The sequence below is a fragment of the Oryza sativa genome, chromosome 3 (assembly GCF_034140825.1).
Source record: "Oryza sativa Japonica Group chromosome 3, ASM3414082v1".
Taxonomy (NCBI): Eukaryota; Viridiplantae; Streptophyta; class Magnoliopsida; order Poales; family Poaceae; genus Oryza; species Oryza sativa.
In genome coordinates, this window is record NC_089037.1 from 30,816,577 (window position 1) to 30,836,613 (window position 20,037).

At 46.1% G+C, this 20,037-nt stretch overlaps 3 protein-coding genes and 1 pseudogene across 3 annotated transcripts; 3 read left to right on the forward strand and 1 right to left on the reverse strand.

Moving 5' to 3' along the window:
• Positions 1 to 1,729: 1,729 nt before the first annotated feature.
• LOC4334001 (uncharacterized) lies at positions 1,730 to 11,297 on the forward strand. The gene is made up of 16 exons (XM_015776239.2): positions 1,730 to 2,214; positions 2,661 to 3,020; positions 3,100 to 3,240; positions 3,417 to 3,549; positions 3,849 to 3,962; positions 4,058 to 4,206; positions 6,320 to 6,412; positions 6,524 to 6,584; positions 6,685 to 7,017; positions 7,603 to 7,729; positions 7,827 to 7,926; positions 8,805 to 8,874; positions 8,954 to 9,106; positions 9,492 to 9,587; positions 9,860 to 10,176; positions 10,691 to 11,297. The coding sequence occupies exons 1-16, from the start codon at positions 2,149 to 2,151 to the stop codon at positions 10,913 to 10,915; spliced, it is 2,538 nt and encodes an 845-aa protein (XP_015631725.1). The 5' UTR covers positions 1,730 to 2,148; the 3' UTR covers positions 10,916 to 11,297.
• Positions 11,298 to 12,396: 1,099 nt separating this feature from the next.
• On the forward strand, positions 12,397 to 12,984 carry LOC136355762 (uncharacterized; annotated as a pseudogene).
• Positions 12,985 to 13,587: 603 nt separating this feature from the next.
• On the forward strand, positions 13,588 to 15,395 carry LOC4334002 (uncharacterized protein At1g28695). Its single transcript, XM_015777112.3, has 3 exons — positions 13,588 to 13,810; positions 13,916 to 14,299; positions 14,632 to 15,395. The coding sequence occupies exons 1-3, from the start codon at positions 13,640 to 13,642 to the stop codon at positions 15,130 to 15,132; spliced, it is 1,056 nt and encodes a 351-aa protein (XP_015632598.1). The 5' UTR covers positions 13,588 to 13,639; the 3' UTR covers positions 15,133 to 15,395.
• Positions 15,241 to 18,523, reverse strand: LOC4334003 (4-hydroxy-3-methylbut-2-enyl diphosphate reductase, chloroplastic-like). Its single transcript, NM_001402247.1, has 10 exons — positions 18,156 to 18,523; positions 17,876 to 18,072; positions 17,287 to 17,466; positions 17,053 to 17,184; positions 16,883 to 16,957; positions 16,684 to 16,789; positions 16,470 to 16,564; positions 16,119 to 16,304; positions 15,847 to 15,933; positions 15,241 to 15,725 (listed from the first exon to the last, which is right to left on the reverse strand). Exons 1-10 carry the CDS (start codon positions 18,409 to 18,411, stop codon positions 15,660 to 15,662), a joined length of 1,380 nt encoding a protein of 459 aa, NP_001389176.1. The 5' UTR covers positions 18,412 to 18,523; the 3' UTR covers positions 15,241 to 15,659.
• Between the last annotated feature and the right edge of the window lie 1,514 nt (positions 18,524 to 20,037).

The following is a 20,037-nucleotide window of genomic DNA, read 5'->3' on the forward strand; positions in this document are numbered from 1 at the left end:
TGATTTCGTCTTCATTTTTGTCGTACCAAATTTTGCAAATACGGTGTTAGTTTTGTCCTTTTATACACCAAAATTGCATAGCGGTGTTAAAATTGTCCTCGCTGTTGTTTACCAGAGACGTTTGAATGCAGAACAAAGGAGTACGTCAGTAGTACGTCTGTACGTGTGTTCTCCAAACTTGCAAGCTATAGAACGCGTCTCGAACAAAACGAGCTCCCATCACAAGTCTTCAGCTGATCATCGAACCTCCGGTCGCTGTCTCCACTCTCCAAACAACACACGCAGCACACAAAAAACACACACTAGACTCGCTCACTCTCCGCTGGGTTTGGCCGCCTGCAGCGTCCAAACTTTGACCTGTGCACATGCCCACCCAAAAAGAGAATACTGTAACAAACAAATCATCATCACGCAGCATTCACACTCATGACGCCCTTGTCCACCACCACCCATGTCCCCCCTCTTGCTGCTTGCTGCCGATGGATATATATTGGATAATGCCACGTGAGATCGATCGATCGATCACAAAACCAACACAGATCTAGATCCTGCTGCTGCATATGCTACTCGTAATAGAGCAAGTTCAACAGTATAACCAACTACTAGCTCCAGTTTATCTATAGCCAATGTAATAGCCAATTTATATAATAGTTGCTTACTATACTATTAATATCTAGTCCCACCTAACCTATCATACACACATTATATCTTAAAGTCCATGATGCAGCTAGCTACAGATCTGTAGCTCACTACTCTTCTCTCTCTTTATTTATCTTTCTAAAATATGTTTATAGCTTGCTTATAGCCACTATCGTACATGCTCCTAGTACGTGGGTCACCTGCGATCCATAGAAAATGGCAAAAAAAAGCTCCCCCATCATCATCAGCTTCGGTGGTGGTGGTGAACTGGTGACTGATCGGCCTCCCGGCCGGCGACAATTGGCAGCAGAGCAGAGCAGCCGGTTTGACCCCTCCCTCCCCCTGCCGCGAGCGAGCGAGTGGTTGAGCGAGTCGTTACGTTCGGTTGAGCCGCAGAATCGTACAAGTCGGGGGTTTCGCTTCGCGTCGTTCACCGATTCGTTCGTATGCACATACGATGCTGGTGTTAGTGGTTAACAACTCCAGCGGAATGGTGGATCGTGCGATGCTGGAAAGGTGAAGAAGCCCTCAAGCGAAGCACGCGGCTACGTACGCAAGTACGCCTCTCTCGCGTCCTCCTCCTCGACAGCTGCCGCGATTATCATCAGCATCATCAGTTGAATAATTAATTACTACTCAATTTATTAATTAACTAGTGTAATTAATTACTTGATTCATTGAGTATAAAGCTGGGCGATATGTTCTTTTAGTTTTTTTTAATAAATAAAATAAATCGCAGGAGGTTGGAGCGGCCGACGGCAACAGAAACGGGGGCTACGACTACTAATTCAAAAAGTGATCACCGATCAGAGCGAATTTCGTTCTTTTATGAATTTTAAACTCTGTGGTTAGGCCGCAACGGTACAAAAAGGAGGAACCGGATTACAGAAGAACAGCTCCACGTCTCCGCCCCAACTGCCGGGGCGGGGGCGATGGCACTCCCCCGTAATTTCCACCCAACTCCCCGCCCCTTTTCCCCTTCCGGCATTAATAGCGGCCGTGGGCGTGGGGCGCAATAGTAAAATGCAAAAAAAAAAAACGATAATATCTCGTTTCTTTTCTTTTTTTTTTCTTTCTTTCTCTCTTCTCCGTCTCAGTGGTGGTACTAGTAGCCTTCACGACTAAATCCACCACCACTACGCCTCCACCTCCACACCTCACCTCCTCCACCTCCCCGCGTCTCCGCCTCCTCCATCCTCTCTCTCTCCTCCTCGCGGGGGGTTGGGCTGCTCCTCGTCGGCGTCGCGGAACCTAATCCTGCCTCGATCTGCGGCGAGCCGGAGCCGGCGGCGCGGAGGCGAGTGGGTGGGTGGTGGTCCAGTGCGGTGGTGCGGTGGGGGCCAGCCTGGTGGTCCCCGTCTCGGCGGCGGTGCGGCGCGGCGGAAGGAGGAGGGGTGGTGGATTCGTAGGGGGGGTGGTGAGGTGGAGGAGGATGGGTGCGGCGGGGGCGTCGCCCGAGGGGCGGTGAATGGAAGCGGCGAGGGGGGCTGGGGCTGCGGGCGGCCGTACATGGAGGACAGGGCGTCGCCCGGCGGAGGCGTGTGCGGGAGGGTGCTTCGGCTCGCGAGCGTCCAGGTGAGCCGCTTCGTTCGATCCGGTGGGAGGGGTTCGGTTGGTGAGCGGGCTGTGTTCGCAGATTTCGTGCGGAGTGGTCGGGGAATTTCGCGGGGTTTGAGGCTGCCGTGGCCGGATTTGGTATCAATTTGATGCGCATTTTAGGTTATGGAGTGCGATTCGATAGATTCGCGGCTTGCTCTGGTGTTGTAGGGTTTTACCGTTTTGCTTCGGATATTTTTGGGGGAAGGGAATGTTGTTGTCCCTTCCATTTTTGGGAATTTTGACGGTAGTTAAACAGATGGAAATAGATTGATCAAAATTTAGACTGCACTAGTAGATTACATGCTGTTTGCTCTTACAGTTTGCTAATATTCGAGTTCTCTTAGGTCACCGTGGTCTATTAGAAGACTCTGTACTTGCGCTGGTGTCTGTAATTGATTATTCCATGTTTGCTCATGCTGCAGATTATTTTGATTCTGTTCTTGACTCAAGGAGCCTGCTCGAGTTCCCGTGACGGCAAAACATCGCCTCCTCAAGGCCTGGATGCTGGGGAGAAGGACATTTACCTTAGCCATTCTTGCATTCATGATGAAATACTTCATCAGCGGCGACGAGCCTGGCGGAAGGAGTACTCTGTCATGCCTCAAGTCTACCATGAACGCAGAGAGAACATGGAACGGCTAAGAGGAAGACACTTGCTGGGGGTGTCATCTTGGCATGCTTCACAGAAGAATGTCAAAAAGCCAATACGGATTTATCTCAACTATGACGCTGTTGGGCATTCACCTGACAGGGACTGTAAAACTGTTGGTGACATTGTTAAGGTAGGTTTAGCTTTTGATTGTGCTGGCAGCTGCTTCACCGGCGAAGTATATTGTTAAGTTTGTTGTTTGTTCATGTTAGCTCGGGGAACCTCCTGTTCCATCAATACCAGGAACACCTGTCTGTGATCCTCATGGAGACCCACCATTGGTGGGAGATTGCTGGTACAATTGCACCGTTGAGGATATAGCCGGGGAGGACAAGAAGCAAAGGCTTCGAAAGGTTCATTTTTCTGCCTTCTGTGGTTTCTGCCTGCCACTTCAGTTTGCACTCCATCATGACTTGAAAATATGATCTGCCAATGATCTTAAGTCTTGACTGTGATGGAAGATGTAGTAATGCTAGTCCCTTGTGTTATTGATATCTTTGTTTTTATGCTGAATCGGACCATTGGACAGGCACTGGGACAGACAGTAGAGTGGTTCAGAAAAGCCTTAGCTGTTGAACCTGTCAAAGGGAACCTTCGGCTCAGTGGGTACTCTGCTTGTGGTCAGGATGGAGGTGTACAGCTCCCCCATGCATATATTGAAGGTAATTTACCATTATTACTAGGGATAGCAATGGGGACCTTTTTCTTGCCAACCCAGAGGAGTTCTTCTATTAGAGGGATGGGGGAATTTTTTTCCATTGCCATTCTACGTGAGGATGGGGACAGTATGCCTCCCTGTCTCCACTCCTTGCCATATCTCTGACATGTGCTCATATACCAATGTAAATCGATGTGTCTACACATCCAAAACTTGCGTGTTATCCCTTTACCATCACTAGCATATGTGTCTATACATCCAAAAATTGCTACTTATTTCATACATTTCTTTCTTAAATTGCAGATGGCGTTGCCAATGCTGATTTAGTACTCCTGGTAACAACTAGACCAACAACAGGTAACACCCTTGCATGGGCTGTGGCCTGTGAACGTGACCAATGGGGCCGTGCAATTGCAGGTCTGTGTAAATCCTCACACTTTATATACTAACATCACACGTGCGGGGTGTTTTTAATGTTAATTTGAACTAACATATGTGATTTTTTCCTTTAGGACATGTTAATGTGGCCCCCCGTCATTTGACCGCTGAAGCAGAAACGTTACTTTCAGCCACCTTGATACATGAGGTCATGCATGTTCTAGGCTTTGATCCTCATGCCTTCACACATTTTCGTGATGAAAGGAAACGGAGGCGTAGTCAGGTACTTAGCAATGTCTTTCCTCATTGTTTTAGTGTGATATATTTTCTTTCCTTCACATGGAGATTCAACGCCCAAAACCTGAGCTGATCCTTTTATGGTTGAAATCTCAGCCGATTCAATTTCTTTATTTAAAGCTTCTTAAAGAAGCAACTCAATTGGATGTATATGCTGATTTTAGGCAAAGGCACAAAGGCCCCTAAGTTTCTGTTGTTACCATATTGGGCAATTATCTCACTGTGGCAAATCTTGGCATGTGTGGTCAAATAAACTCCAAAGGTGCAATGGAATATTTCTTGATGCTTTCAGATTGTTGAGAGCATGGATTTGATACCTCTTCAAAAGTCTTATAAATGGGATTAAGTTGCACGATTACTGATGCCTACAATCCTACATGCCTAGCGGGACATTGGAATTAGCTGGACAAAAGATGATTTTAATTTGTAATTTGAGGAAAGATACAGCACATCGATGAACAATCTAATCAACCAACCACTGTTCAGAAATCAACCCGGACAACAGTGCTTGTAGATGAGTGTGAATTTGGAGAATTGTATGTGTTCTACTCAAATCAATCCCCAGAAGCCTGAAGAACAACATTTCAACTATAAATTCTACTCTATAGTAATACGTAAATATGATCCTTATACGCACTCTTGAACTCCTATTGCCTCCTTGGGGCTATTATTCAATACAAATTATATTCATAGCAGTCCCGACCTTAGATTTCTTAAAACTATGAACTCTAGGCCCTAATGGCCTCATTCTTTTTGGTCAACTAGTATGTGCAGTAACAGAAAGCTAATCTTGAAAGACAATTTCAAGCTCTTATGGCCTGTTTGACAAGTCGGTTGTAAGACGTGTGATTGGGATAACGGAAGGAGCAAAGGGTTAGAATGAAATGAGGCGGGAATAATGGATGGCTAGGATAAGAATGGATGGGCTAGGCAATGTTACCCTTTGATGGGTGGTATGTCATTTCCCTATCCCATTTGCCAAACTTGCCCTTAAGGCTCAAAATTGTAGAAGGAAGTAACTCTGAAATGGAAATAAATAAACTTCATCTAATTTTCTATAGCTTGTGGTCCCGCATTGGATGATTGAGGATTTACAAGGCTGGACTTTGACAAGTTGTGCTCAGTTTTGTATTATACCCCCTTCTTGTCAACTTTTCGCTTGTTCTCTTTTCCATTCTGTAGAATTTGGGTTCAACTAGTTAAATACTTGTGCGTTGCACTGAAATAGATAGATATTTCATAATCTAGCTAAGTTTACAAAACTCATGGTTGTTTGTAGACCTTGTTTGGATAACACCTTGTATTTCAAAGTGGAGGATATGACAAAGAACTAATTTGCTCCTTAGTATCCTCCTTATGTTCCTTACCTCGAAAGACTAAGAAGAAACAAACATAGCTATATGGGCCGCCTAGCAATCAAAGATGGCTGGAGGAGGAGAGGCCCAAAAGGAGGCTGACCATGGCTCCACTTGTTAGGTTGGCGACGGTGGTGGAAGATCACGTCCACCACTGCTTCCTTCTTTTAGATCATATAAAGGTTTTTCTTCATCTGACTAATCCACCTGTAGCTGGCAACTCAAACCCAATACCCTTTATGGTTAATTTGACGAGCTGTGTAGAGAGTACAGTTTCATGTAGAGGATGCAAATCAATGAAACCCCACAACATACTACGTTACAAACTCAACCAACAACTTTATTGTTTAGTGGTTGTGTTGCCACGAGAGGTCCTAGTATATTTTTCCAAGTTGGATTATTTACTTAAGACGTTGTGCTAAAAGCAAATAACTTTTTATGGGCTCTAGTTAGCTATATCATCCAGTTTATTTATTCATTTTGAGGGGGAAGGGGGGGGGGGTGGTCTATGCAAAATAGCATAGTTGGCATACCTCCAAAACTTGAGTGAAAAGCTTTGGAGATAATGCAACATGGTTTTTGTTCTGCACCAATTCTTCAACCAGTAGATAACTAACCAGTTTCTCTAGTCCAAAATTTATTATCTGCCTACTGCATTGGTAAGTTGGGTAGCTTGAAAGCTTCCCCTCTCTAGTTCATGCCTTGCACACGATGATCTGAGTGTATTCATGTGTCTTTCTTCAGGTAACTTCTCAAATTTTGGATGAAAAGCTTGGAAGAATGGTCACACGTGTTGTCCTTCCACGGGTTGTCATGCACTCTAGGCATCATTATGGAGTAAGTTGTAACTAAAGATACTGGAGCTTTCTTAAATCTGCTAGTCATTTCTTAACTTTTACTTTGAGAAAAAGTATTCATTTAAATTGATCGATTTCTTGGTTGTGCTAGGCGTTTTCCCAAAACTTCACTGGGTTGGAACTGGAAGATGGTGGAGGCAGGGGTACATCAGGTACACCCATATAATTTGATATTTGTACTGTTGGCATCATAAAGGTTCAAGAATAACTGTGTGTTTTTTCCCTCCCTACTGAGATTTGCCATATTTACAGGTTCACATTGGGAGAAAAGGCTCTTAATGAATGAGATCATGACTGGGTCAGTGGATACAAGATCAGTGGTGTCAAAGATGACTTTAGCATTACTGGAGGACAGCGGGTGGTATCAAGCTAATTATAGCATGGCTGAGCATTTAGATTGGGGTCGCAATCAGGGAACAGAGTTCGTTATCTCTCCCTGCAATTTATGGAAAGGGGCATACCGCTGCAACACAACTCAGTTATCAGGATGCACATATAATAGGGAGGCAGAAGGTTACTGCCCTATAGTAAGCTATAGTGGGGACCTGCCCAAATGGGCTCAATATTTCCCTCAAGCTAATAAAGGTATGGTTATGATACAATATGTGATGATTTAGTTTGATTTTATTGTTAGTAACATTTGACAGAGTGCTGAAATGATATTTGGAATTTTAAGTGGCTCATCTTTCTGTTTTGACCTTTTCCATTTGATCCCTAGTGGGTTGGCTTGTAGATCAAGGCGGGTGGTGTAAATTAAGGGGAAGGTGAAATGAATAATATTGCTTATTTGCACATAATGCCCAGTTGTTAATATAGGATATCCCCTGTCCACACGCATGGAACAACTCCTAGAAAAGGAACAAAAATAAGTGTAGAAAGTTTCTTTTGTCTTTTGCTACTGTTTGCCTAAAGATTACCCAGTCACAAGCAGGTTGGATTACCTTGTTAGAGGTGATCTGACTGAGCTCTAGATGGGATCACTTTTGGAACTGTCAACTGTCTCTGGAGTTAATCAAATGAGTCTTCCTGGGAGTTTCCTATCAAGTTCTCATATTCCACAAGAGCCCTCATCTTTTCTTATTCTCTTCTTGAGTACCCTTGATTGGTTTCTTATTTCAGCAAATAGTACTAAAGTGCTCACCTATGTGGAACTGGATTCTATGCATGTAGGTGGCCAGTCTTCGTTAGCAGATTACTGTACATATTATGTTGCTTATTCAGATGGTTCGTGCACTGATGTAAATAGTGCACGAGCACCTGACAGAATGTTAGGTGAAGTGCGGGGAAGCAACTCAAGGTGAGACTGCAGACAATAAGTTCTATCATACTTGTTTTACTACATATCAGTTTACAGTTTTAATTCGTGATGGAAGTTTTGCTTCACTAATGAGCAGGTGTATGGCCTCAACTCTAGTGCGAACTGGGTTTGTTCGCGGATCTATGACACAAGGAAATGGCTGTTATCAGCATCGCTGCACAAATAACTCCTTAGAGGTTAGTACCACTCCCTTCTTCCTTAGTTTATCAGTCGTATCTTTTTTCTCAAGAGTAACCATACATGATCTGAAGCCCACCAAACCTTGTTAGAGGAATGAGAATTTCTAGCCCATTCGCCCTTTTCACTATGAGCTTTTAACAAAGCATTTTAATTTTTTGGTGATTACTCTCTTTATCGAGAAAATATTTTGTTGAATTTTGATTTTGCGTGAGTAAGTTCGTGGTGAAAATGGGAACACCAGATAAAATGACTTGATGGCATTCGTATTGTCTTGTAAGATAAAATAAATTGCTTTTTTTTGGCGGTCATGAATAAATGCATACTCCCTCCAGTAAAAGGATACTTGATGGTTGACGCTTTTCATGGTCGTTGAGGTGTGCCCTTTGACCACAATTTTATATTAAATTACTTTTATAAAATCTAATAAATTTATGGGATTATGAAAGTACTTATCATGGCAAATCTACAGATAGCAATTTGTATGGTTTTTAATTAAATATGTAGAAGTCACTGATGGTCGGTTTCAATAGTGTGATCTGAGGAGGTATAATAATCACAGAAATAACAAATAGGGGCATAGTAGGAAAAACCATTAAACATGCATGCAAACCTTATATTTAAGAACAAAACCATTGAAACCACAGTCATTATATCTCTCGCCAGATGTATTAAATAATAAATTTGGTTCTTTGAACTGTCTTAGTTGTTTTATATTCTTTTTGGGCTACATGCTTATGCTGTTTGTGTCTATATTGGCTGCATCAGATTTGTCCAAGTAACCTCATGCATCATATTCTATTTTGGTTCAGAAATTCTGCTCAGCTCTGGCTAAACTTTGCCATTTGTGGTGTTCAAAAAAATTATTGATGTTTAGGTTGCCGTTGATGGGATCTGGAAGTCATGTCCGCAAACTGGTGGACCTGTTCAGTTCCCAGGGTTCAATGGTGAGTCTTGTTATTTGATGTGTATTATATCAGAACTCTCTTCTTTTGTTTCTTACTTGAGTAAATTTCGTTGCTGAAGGGGAGTTGATTTGCCCGGCATATCACGAGTTGTGTAACACCGTGCCAGTTCCAGTAAGTGGCCAGTGTCCCAAGTCTTGCAGTTTTAATGGTGATTGCATTGATGGAACCTGCCATTGCTTCCCTGGATTTCATGGCCACGACTGTAGCAGAAGTGAGTTCTATGTCTATGCTATCCTTCCGTTTTCATCCAACTTTTTTCTTCTCCATCTGTTAAGCCTTTTCAGCACAGGTTTTCCAATCTTGTATTCAAAAGATTTATGGATAAGCTGGATATTGAAGTGGAATATTTTTAGAGAAGTGGTCAAGCATCCTTTTGAAAGTAGTAGTTTATAATTGTATGCTTCATATATATACATTTATCAATATTATGAACAATCTGTTGGTTCTTGTGGAGCTTCAATTGAGTGAAGAGGACAATGGATTTTTGTAGCCCTTGGTGGGCCCCTTCAAAATTGGCTGGATTGCTTTTCTGATATGCTGAAGTATCCATTCTGTTATAGTTTGGTCTCACTGACTACCATTGGTTTGGTGTGCAGGATCTTGCCCAGCCAAGTGCACAGGTCATGGTATATGCAAAGCCAATGGGATCTGTGAATGTGAAAGTGGATGGACTGGGATTGACTGCTCAACAGGTGAACTTAATGAATACTGAAGTTTTCTGTTAAAAACATGAAGATGAACTCACTAATTTTCTTTGTGTTTGATTCGTGAAAACTAGTCACACTAGGTTTTAATGCATTTGAATTTCTTATGAAAATGTGCTTTGCCATACATGATCAGATTTGAGCACTTAAAACTTGCAATTGAGTTTTATTATGTTGGAGCCTTGAACGCCTTACAATTTATTATATGTTTTAGAATTGATGATTGCTAAAACTAATGTCATGTTTCTTTTTTAATGCAGCGGTTTGTGATGAGCAATGTAGTTTGCACGGAGGAGTCTGTGATAATGGTAAATGTGAATTCCGCTGTTCAGATTATGCAGGCTACACTTGTCAGAAAGGTTCTGCAATATTGCCCAGCTTGTCAATGTGCCATGATGTACTGGTTAGGGATGCTGACGGGCAGCATTGTGCACCAAGTGAACTCAGTATTCTACAACAGCTTGAAGCAGTGGTTCTTGTGCCAAATTACAATAGGTTGATGCCAAGTGGGCGGACCTTCCTTAACTTCTTTAACAATGCCAACTGTGCAGCAGCTGCAAAGCGGTTAGCCTGCTGGGTATGGCCTGCTTCAACCATTTCTCAAATATTTATATATCTTGCGAACTCGTTCTGATCTTTAGATGTTCTATCTTCAGCTTGCATACACGTTATGAGGTTTTGTTTGTCCGCATTGCTGTTTTTGCCTTTAAACAAGCATAGTATATTAAGAGCACAGCTTACTTGTAGCAAATATACATATATACAAGAAAGAAGCATGTATTATTTTGTTAGAACATAGTGAAAGGAATCCTCCAAGTTCAATGTCACGGATCTGCATTGCCTGTTATAACACGATTGCATTTTTAGAAATAAACACTGAATTCTGCATCGAGTATAAGATCATCTAGCCCCATTTCACTGAGCAGGAGATTTGTCTAGTTTACTTACGCCAAATACTAGTGATATTTAAACCAATTGTCTTTTTGTCAATGCCCTCATTATCTCTATATATCCATACGGATTCATCTTGTTTTACTGTTGAGAGCAATAATTTGTGGAGAAGTAATACCTTCCTAAATTTCTTTCTTCAGATCTCGATTCAAAGGTGCGACGAAGATGGGGATAACCGACTTCGGGTATGCTACTCTGCATGTGAGTTGTACAATACAGCATGTGGGGCGGGTCTTGATTGCTCGGACCAGACCCTGTTTAGCAAGAGGGAAGAAGAGGAAAAGGGTGTTCCGTGCACAGGATATGGCGAGAAGAAGTCTTTCTGGCTAATGACTATAACTTCCCCGGGCGTTTCTTCCCTCTGATATCTCCATCTGCGGCTCGGAGATTGTGTAAAGTATAATTGGCGATGTCCTATCCATATTCATTTTCTCTTTTCTTTTTGGCCACCACTTTCCAATTGTAGGATACGGGAAGTAGTGGCCCATTTCACCTGGGCACCTGAAGATGGGTGCCTGGTGTATAAGCAGTGTTGGAGCGGGCTCTGTGTGTTTAGGAAGTTAGTCTGACTGGAAGGAGGGTGGAGTGAGAAGCTGGAGGCGGGCGGTAGATTTATTTTTTACCTTTTTTTTTTGTCGCGTCAGAGTTAGCGGAGGAATGTAAAGTGTAATGTGTGTTGTAATCCCATGACCCATCTAACAAACAGAGCATCTCAATGAGAGCCCCCTATGTTGTCTTGTGTGTTCAGCTGATGCTATGTTGTTCGTATTCGTCCATTTCTGGTAATGGTATTAACGCAGCAGTCCAATCTTTTCTTGTCAATTGAAGTGTCAGAATGGGATAGGAACAAATACATTCTCATGAGGCCCCCGCGTCGCCTCCCGTGGGAGACTTGGGCGGCGAAACCTAGCCGCCGCCGCCCCTCTCCACCCTCCTATCTGCCTCGCCGCTGCCTGAGCAAGTGGCCGACAAAGCCGATGGCTCACGAGGACGGCGGCGGCGGGGCTCGCCGCGGCGGCCACCCCCGGTTCTGGTGCGGGCGGACCTAAAGGTGGAGCTGGCCGGATCAGCGTCAACGTCGAGATGGGCGCACGAGAGGTGGAGGCGGAGAAGGATGAAGCCGGCGACCTCTCTTTGAGCGGGCACTCGCGGAGGGGAGCGCCCACGACGGGGCGGTGGTGGCCGCTAGATCCGGGCTGCTCCGGCCGGATCTGGCGGGGTGGCGACGGGGAGAGCGACGGCAGCAGCTGGCGGCGGGGAGGACGGCAACAACGGTGGCGGGGAGGGCGACGGCGAAGGCAGGCGCGTGCGGCGCCGACCGATGGTGCTTGCAGGCACCGGTCGATGGTGCTTGCAGGCGGCGGGGATGGCGTCGGCAAAGAGCGCGAAGGCGGCTGCGGTGATCCCTGTGCGGCGACCGCGCGGTTCTCGGCGGCGGTCTCCCCCAGATCTGCGGTGGCCGGATCTAGAGGGTGGCCGGCGGTGGTGGTCGGCGACGGCGGCTGACTTGCGACGGCTGGCGATAGCAGCGACGGTGGTGGTCGCGGCAGTTGGCGGTGGTGACGACGGCTGACGACGCCGACGGAGGACTTGGCGGCGACGTGGCGGACGGCGACAGCGAAGCGGCTGCTGGCAGTGGCGGCTGTTCGCGGAGGCGGTGGCTGGCGTCGGTGGCAGCGGCGACAGCGGCCGACTTGCCGGCGGCTGTGGCTGTGGAGGCGCTGGCGATGTCGGTAGATGTGGGTCGCTGGTGGCAACAAGTGGAGGTGCACGGTGAGGATGGCGACGACGAAGTGGCTAGGCGTTCAACAACAGCGGCTGTGGTGGTGGTGGCCGTGATTGCGGTCACCGGAGGCATGGTGGCCTCAGACGGCTAGCCGATAGCGTGGGAGACGGCTACATTTGGCCGGCACGGCATTGTTTGGTGGAGGGTCGGAGACCGGCTTGGCGTAGAGAGGCGCAGCCGATGGCAGCGGAGGCCGGCTCGGCGCGAGAGGCACGAGCGGCGGAGATTGAGGCCGGCTTGGCGTGAGAGACGCGACCGATGGAGGGAGGCCGGATTGGCGCGAGAGGCGCGTCCGATGGAGGAGGCCGGCTTGGCGCGAGAGGCGCGGCCGGCGGTGGAGGAGGCGACCTCGGTGTGAGGAGGAGCTGCCGGTGGGTGTGGCGTGATCTTCGGCACTCGAAGGCTGGCCGGCGAGGGACGCCGGTGCAGGGGTCCCACAGGTCGGCAGAGCTTGTGTGGTGGTGGGGCATCAGTGTGTCAGTTGTGGATTTGCAGGTAGTGAGTGGCGGGTGAAAATTCAGTTCGGCCTTGGCCGGACCGATAACGATGGTTCATTCCCCCTCCTGAGGGCGTTGTCGTGCTCTCTCACCCCTCAAGGGTGATTGTCGGGCGAAAGCCCAATCTTAGTTCCTTCGAGTCCCGACGGACGGCGGCGGCGGCTTTTTCATCGCTTCTCTTCTTGAAGACGTCGTTTTGGCATCCCTTACGGGGCGATCTCGTCTGGGTCTCTTTGTTGGTCTAGTGGCGGTCGGTCATGCTTAGCGGCGGCCGATCTGGTGCTAGTCTTCTCCTGGGCTTGTGTGTTGGCGATGTCGGTGTGTGGGTGGTGGTATATTTTTCCTTTTTCCTGGTTACGACCCTACAGGGTTATAATCTTGTAATTTTTTCCTGCTCTATCAATAAAACTTCGCATCGTCTCGTACGAGTCGTTCAAAAAAGTGTCAGAATGGGATTGGGTGTATGACAATGATGCTACTAATCCCATTGCGTATAGGCATTGAGAGGATCTTCTGTTACTGGGAGAAAACAAACTGTTTCTGTGGAGTTCTATAAATTGAACATGTTTCAAACCAGGCTTGCAAGTTGTAACATAGAGGTTGGTAGGTTTACCTCAATATCCACATGAGCACATACACGCGTATGTCCTTTTGGTTTTTGAAATCATCATTAACTGAACTAACAACCCCGCTACTCATACGATCCCGCTTGTCTCTCGGCTTCAACCTCACAATTCTCCATGGCAATAGAGCTAAAGGCTTCACTCTAACACTGAGGAGTGCAACCGACTCGATATCCAGCAGCCATGTCGGCGCCGGCTGGTCTGCGGCAGCACTGCGCATTGGGCCGCGCCATAGCCGTCGTCGCCATCTGCCTCCTCGTCATCGTCGGCACGTACCTTCTATCTTCTCCGGCCGCCGGCGACGGCGACACGGAGGAGGAGTTCTTCAGCGTGAGGCGCCGCCGTCGTTCATCGGTAATACACTAACAACTTCACCAATCAGCCGCCGCGAAGTGATTAGCATGAGCACTAATTAACTCACTACTTCTTGGGACATTGTCACGTCGATGGCCGAACCAGGTCGACGCCGGCGACGACGATCTGGAGGCGGCGGTGCGCGGGGCGGCGTACGCGAACGGGACGCTGATCGTGAGCGTGCTGAACAGGGCGTACGCCGACGAGGACGGCGGCCTGCTCGACCTCTTCCTCCGGAGCATGAGGGAAGGGGAGGGCACCGAGCAGCTCATCGCCCACGTCCTCCTCGTCGCCATGGACCGGCCGGCCTTCCTCCGCTGCAGGCGCCTCGGCGGCGTCCGGTGCTACCAGCTCCCGGCGGCGCAGGACGGCGCCGACGACCTCTCGTCGGAGCAGCTCTACATGTCCGACGGCTTCATACGCATGATGTGGCGACGCATTCGCCTCCTCGGCGACGTCCTCAAGCTCGGCTACAGCTTCATCTTCACCGTACGCGACTATTCTCTCGGTTTCATGCATAATACACGCGTACAAACTTTGCCTTAATAATTAATCAATGGATGGATCAAACATATAATAGCTTATACAATTTAGTTAACTAATAACAAATAACAAAATATTATGCAGCTGATCAATAGCAAAATGAAGTTCTGTTTATACATTATTAGGCGAGTTTTGTCAATTGAAAAATCAAAATAAATCAGGCAACCGCAAGATTGTGTTTTTGCTTATAATTGTACATTCAAGAATGCTACTCCATGCGTCATTTCATTTTGTATAGTATGATGTTTAGCTTAATTGTGATTGGTTAAATACGCAAGGATTTGGATGTGATGTGGCTGAGGAACCCGTTGTCGAGGCTGGAGTACAGGGCGGAGGAGGAGGACCTCCTGATCAGCTCCGACCAGTTCAACGGCCGCCCCGGCGACATCGCCGGCAACGAGCTCAACACCGGCTTCTTCTTCGTGGCCTCCAACAACCGCACGGCGGCGCTGTTCGACGAGTGGCACGCGGCGCGGGACCGCTCGGCGGGAATGAAGGAGCAGGACGTGCTCAACGACATGAAGCGCCGCGGCGCGCTCCGCCGCCTCGGCGTCCGCGCCCGCGTCCTCGACACGGCGCGCTTCAGCGGCTTCTGCCAGGACAGCCGCGACGCCCGCGAGGTCGCCACCGTGCACGCCAACTGCTGCCGGACCATGCGCGCCAAGGTCGCCGACCTCGCGGCCGTCCTCGCCGCGGCGCGGCGGCGCCTCGACGGCGACGGCGCGTCGCCGGTGCTCAGGTGGCCGCCGCACTCCCAGTGTGTCAAGTCATGGGAGTGAGGCGACACACACACACACAGAATGGTCGTGAGCTAACAGCTGCTACTACTGATTATTTTTTTTTGTTCAAAAGCTGAAGAACAATACTACTACAGTATGAAAGTTGCAGAGAGAAATGGAATTTTATAACAACATATGTGGCATATCAAGATTGGTTCTGAACTTAATGTTATACATAGGGAACCCTGCATTTCTTGTACTTGCCATATATATACAGGGAGTCCTGCATTTGAGCTCTATCAAATAGTACTAGCTAACAAATTGGGTGATATTTATACCGAAGAAAGATACTTCTGCAACGTTATTTGAGGGGGTCAGAAAGTTATGACAGCCGATACAGCAACTGTTCTTCGTGTGATAATTGATTACAACATTTGCCCCCAACATACTACGTAAATCTCAGCACATGCCGTAGTATGCGCTCCTAAAAGCGTAGCATTCTTCACTACTGTACAGACATCGCTTGTGCACTGGTTCTATTAACCTTCACCAAGCCATCAGCTACCGTGACCAAACCTGATGAAAATTTACGCGGCCTGCAAAACTTCCTGGCGCTTGATCTCAAACACCTTCTGTAACGCATCCTCAACAACCTGCATAAGAAGGAAAGTTATGCGTTTTTAGTTTTATCCAGTGACCACTGTGCAGAAATATGTGCAGAAGACAAGCAGGCTGCGTACAAAAGAAAAACATAATCCAGGTTAGCCGTATTACCTTGTCCGGAGTTGAGGCGCCAGAAGTAACTCCGATTGTGATAGGGCCTTCTGGTAACCAGTTCTCTTTCTCGACAAGCTCGCCATGCTGTTAAAATGATTCAGATTTCAGTGATAAGACTATACTTTCAATTGATGTTTCTGCTTATTTTGTCAGAATTCTGCTTATTGGTTGCCAAAAAAAAATCTACACTATTCTTTCATAATATTCACTAACATTTTTTTTTGAAGAAAAAAGAATATTCTTGATGAGATATGAGTATTACAACATACATTTAACTTGTAGCTGATCTTGTTTCCAGGTCCAATCCTTTGTTCACTGTCAATCCAGTAAGACGGAATTCCACTGAGTTCTCCAATTTCTTGCAAATGAGAGGTGTTACTGGAGTTCCATCCTCCAACAACCAGAATAAGATCAACTTTCTCCTTCACTAGCTGGTACATTGCATCTTGTCTTTCCTGATATATGAAGGGGAAGGGTGTCACCAATATATGAACCAAACATAGACTATGATCTGATTGTATCCAAAAACACCACAAAGTTTGTAGGAATATGCTCGAACAAGGTTACTTATGCAGATTACAATGGAGCCATAAATGACTTAATAGTACAACAAAGTTTACCTGTGTGGCATCACAGATAGTGTTGAAGGCAATGAAGTGGTCATTGACATTCTCAACTCCAAACCTACGCATCATTGTCTTCTCAACAAGCTTCCCTGTTAGTTATACAGCATTATAGTCAAATTTGATATTTAAAACCAAATTGTACTGTATATAATAACACAAACTAACAGGCATGAAGCTAATGGCAATTAGCATCTGCTAGCATACGAACCAATTTCTTCAGTTTCTCCTTTAAGCATTGTTGTTTGATTGGCAATGCCAACTTTCACTAAGTCAACATCAGGATCAAATCCTGGAGAAACAGCATTTTTGAATTTCTGCAGTTGTTGATAAAACATTCGATTAGACATTGGCATTTCTTTCCAACATAACAGGGCAAAAAAAAAAAGATGATTCAAGAAAGGCTTTACCTCAAGGAACTCCTCTTTTGTGGAGCTAGAACCATCAAGTTGGCCACCAAGTATATAATCACATACATAGCTAGCCTGTTACAATTGATAATATTTTGTTATTTGAGCCAAATAATGTATTCAACATGGAAGTCAATGCAATAGGAAAAAATTAAATGCATCAAACATACCTCTGCTATGTTCTTAACAATGATGTATGTCCCTGCAAAGGAAGCAGTGGCAACAGTTTCTTCATGGGAGTATTTTCCATGAATAATAGAAGTGTAGTCACCCTTCTTGTGCTTTTCAACCATGTTCCACACCTATATATAGTAGTGGAGTTCATCAACCAGATATACCTTTGATTTCTGATAATCTCAGAGCGACATAGAAAGGATCAGGTGATCTTCAAAAGGGAAACCCACCTTTGAAACCCAAGGGCACGTTGTATCGACTATCTGCACCTTCTTCTCATTCAGCGTGTACATCTCCTCCACGGCCGCTCCAAATGCAGGCAATACGACAACATCCCCTTGCTCGACAACATCGAAATCCTTAATACCTGCATCAACAGGAATGTTTTGGACGCCCATGTCCTCCAATCGCTGCAAACACAATAGCAGGAGTCGAATTCAAGTCACTTCCAATTCCAGAGTCCGTTGTCATGCGAAGCACAGATGATTGAATACTCTTAAGCAGCAGATAAAAAGAAACTAGTTAATTGGGTAATCAAGGGGGTATAAAAGTCTAAAACGCAGAATCTGGTGGCCACTCTTCGCTGTGAACACTTTCTCAACTAGAAATTGGTAGGATTTTACTCCAAATCTCATTTGCACCAAATAGATCATTTTACCACGCACACGCAGACGCTAATCTATCCCCTCATACGCAACAAACTCAGTTCGTGGAAGGAGGCGGGCATTCACGAAGGGGAAAAACCACAAAATTCATCCCCATGGAGACGAGTCGACGCCTGAATCAAACGAAATGGATAGGGGAGGATTTCATAATCACCTTGTTGACGGTGGGGTTGTGGATGATCTCGTTGGTGAGCCAGATGCGATCGTCGGGGAACTGCTTGCGCGCCTCGTAGGCGATCTGCACGGCGCGCTCGACGCCCCAGCAGAAGCCGTACGCCTCCGCCAGCTTCACCGTCACGGGGCCCCACGTGTGCTGGTTCCCGTTCTCCTTGAGCGTCTTGATCACGTCGCCTGAGACCAAGAACACGCCGCCGCCGGTGAGCCCCCAATCAAGAAGAGAAAAAAAAAGAAAGGGAAAGGAGAGGAAATCATACTGGTGTACTCCTGGCTCATGAGCTCGAGCGTCTCCTTCTTGTGGCCGAAGCCCTTGCGGTTGTAGTTGTCGCTGCGGGTGAGGTTGTGGCGGAACTGCTTCTTGTCGAAGTCGGCGTCGAGCGACGCGGAGGCGGACAGGGACGACGCTGCCGAGGAGTCGCACCGCACGGACGACGGGGCGCGCCTGGCACGGCGGCTCGGCGAGGCCGCCGGCGAGAGGAGGGCCGACCGGAGCTGCGTGGTGATGGTCGCCATCACCGCCCGCGCCGCCGGATGCCGGTGGTGGTGGTGGTGGTGCCAAGTGCCGCGGGGAGCTCTGGAGTGGATGGGTGTGGGTGCGTCGGATTCGGAGTTGGGATCTCCCCACGCTCGGCCACTCTTATCCCTGTGGCCTCAAATTGTTGTTCAACTCACTGATGTTTTTACAGGACACACCCTCCACTTATATCGATATTACCGTATTCCATCCGTTCCAAAATAAACTAACCTACGTTCCGTACGAGGTTGGTTTATTTTGGACTGAAGTAGTATGTAAGTATTTCTAGATCGTTCAGCAAATAATAATGTTATGAGAAAATATTTCTTTTCCGTCATGTTAGTTGTTGAATTTTGAATTGCTTAGATTCTTCTTCCAAGCACCTAAGGCTGTGTTTAGTTACACGATAAAATTGGAAGTTTGAAGAAATTGGAATGATGTAACGGAAAAGTTGGAAGTTTGTGTGTGTAGGAAAGTTCGATGTGATGGAAAAGTTAGAAGTTTGAAGAAAAAAGTTGGAATCTAAATAGGGCCTAACTGGCTGAAAATGCATTGATTTTCATGTATTTGAACTACTCCCTCCATCCCAAAATATATGAGATTTTGGAGGGACGTAACATATCTAATATGAATCTAGACATGCTGTCTGATCAGATTCGTAGTACTAGAATGTGTAAAATCCTTTGTATTATGGGATGGAAAGAGTAACATCACAGAAATACATATACTACTATGTTATAATTTTTGAATCCTTGAAAACCTAGATAGTGGGACGAAGGGGGTATAATCATTTCTAGTCATTTTTAGCAAAGGTTAAAGATATTGTGAAAGATTTCCTTGGCAGTTGTCACATTATTTCTCAAAATTTGAATTGCTTGAATTTCCATCATAAGCATCTGATTGAATGAAAATACTTACATTCCTATGTTATTAGATTTTCAGAAATACTTTATTTAGTAACAGAGGGAATACATTATAACATTTTCTTTGCAGTGATTTTTGCATAGTAGCAGGGGTGGGATGAGAATTTTGCAACTGCCAAAACGCCGGGGGCTCCGTGGTAGGGGAGGCATATTCCTGTCACTAGCAAGCAAGCCGGACGGCCCAGACTAGGCGACGGTCAGCGCGCCGGGAGCAGAAAATTTCCGGAACAATCGAGCCACGTTTTTCTGACCGCGCGAAATTCTGAGGACCCCAGCGCCACAATCTCTCGTCTTTTATTTTTTTACCAGCCTGAATTTTCGTGTGTTCTTCTTTTCAGATAGAATTTTTGTGTGCTTTGTGCGCGCGTCAGTTTGCGATGAAAGAGAGATGGCCCGGCGGCTAATCGATCGCTTTGTGACACATCTGTGGAAGAGCACTCAGCCGGAGCTTAAAAGTTCCAAAAATAAAAAAAAATCTCGATAGCACTAAAAACATATTTCTGGAGGCCGTTGTTGGTTGATGATGCCATTCTCGATGTAAGAAAAGAGCGTTAAAAATCATCTCATCGGTTTGCCATCTTTCTATCACCGAACCACGATTTCTTTCCTAATGCGTTATTTGGCATGCGGTACGGATTAATTCGTAGATTTTTTTTATAGAAACCAGTTTGATCGCTGTGAAAAAAAAATCAGGAACATGTG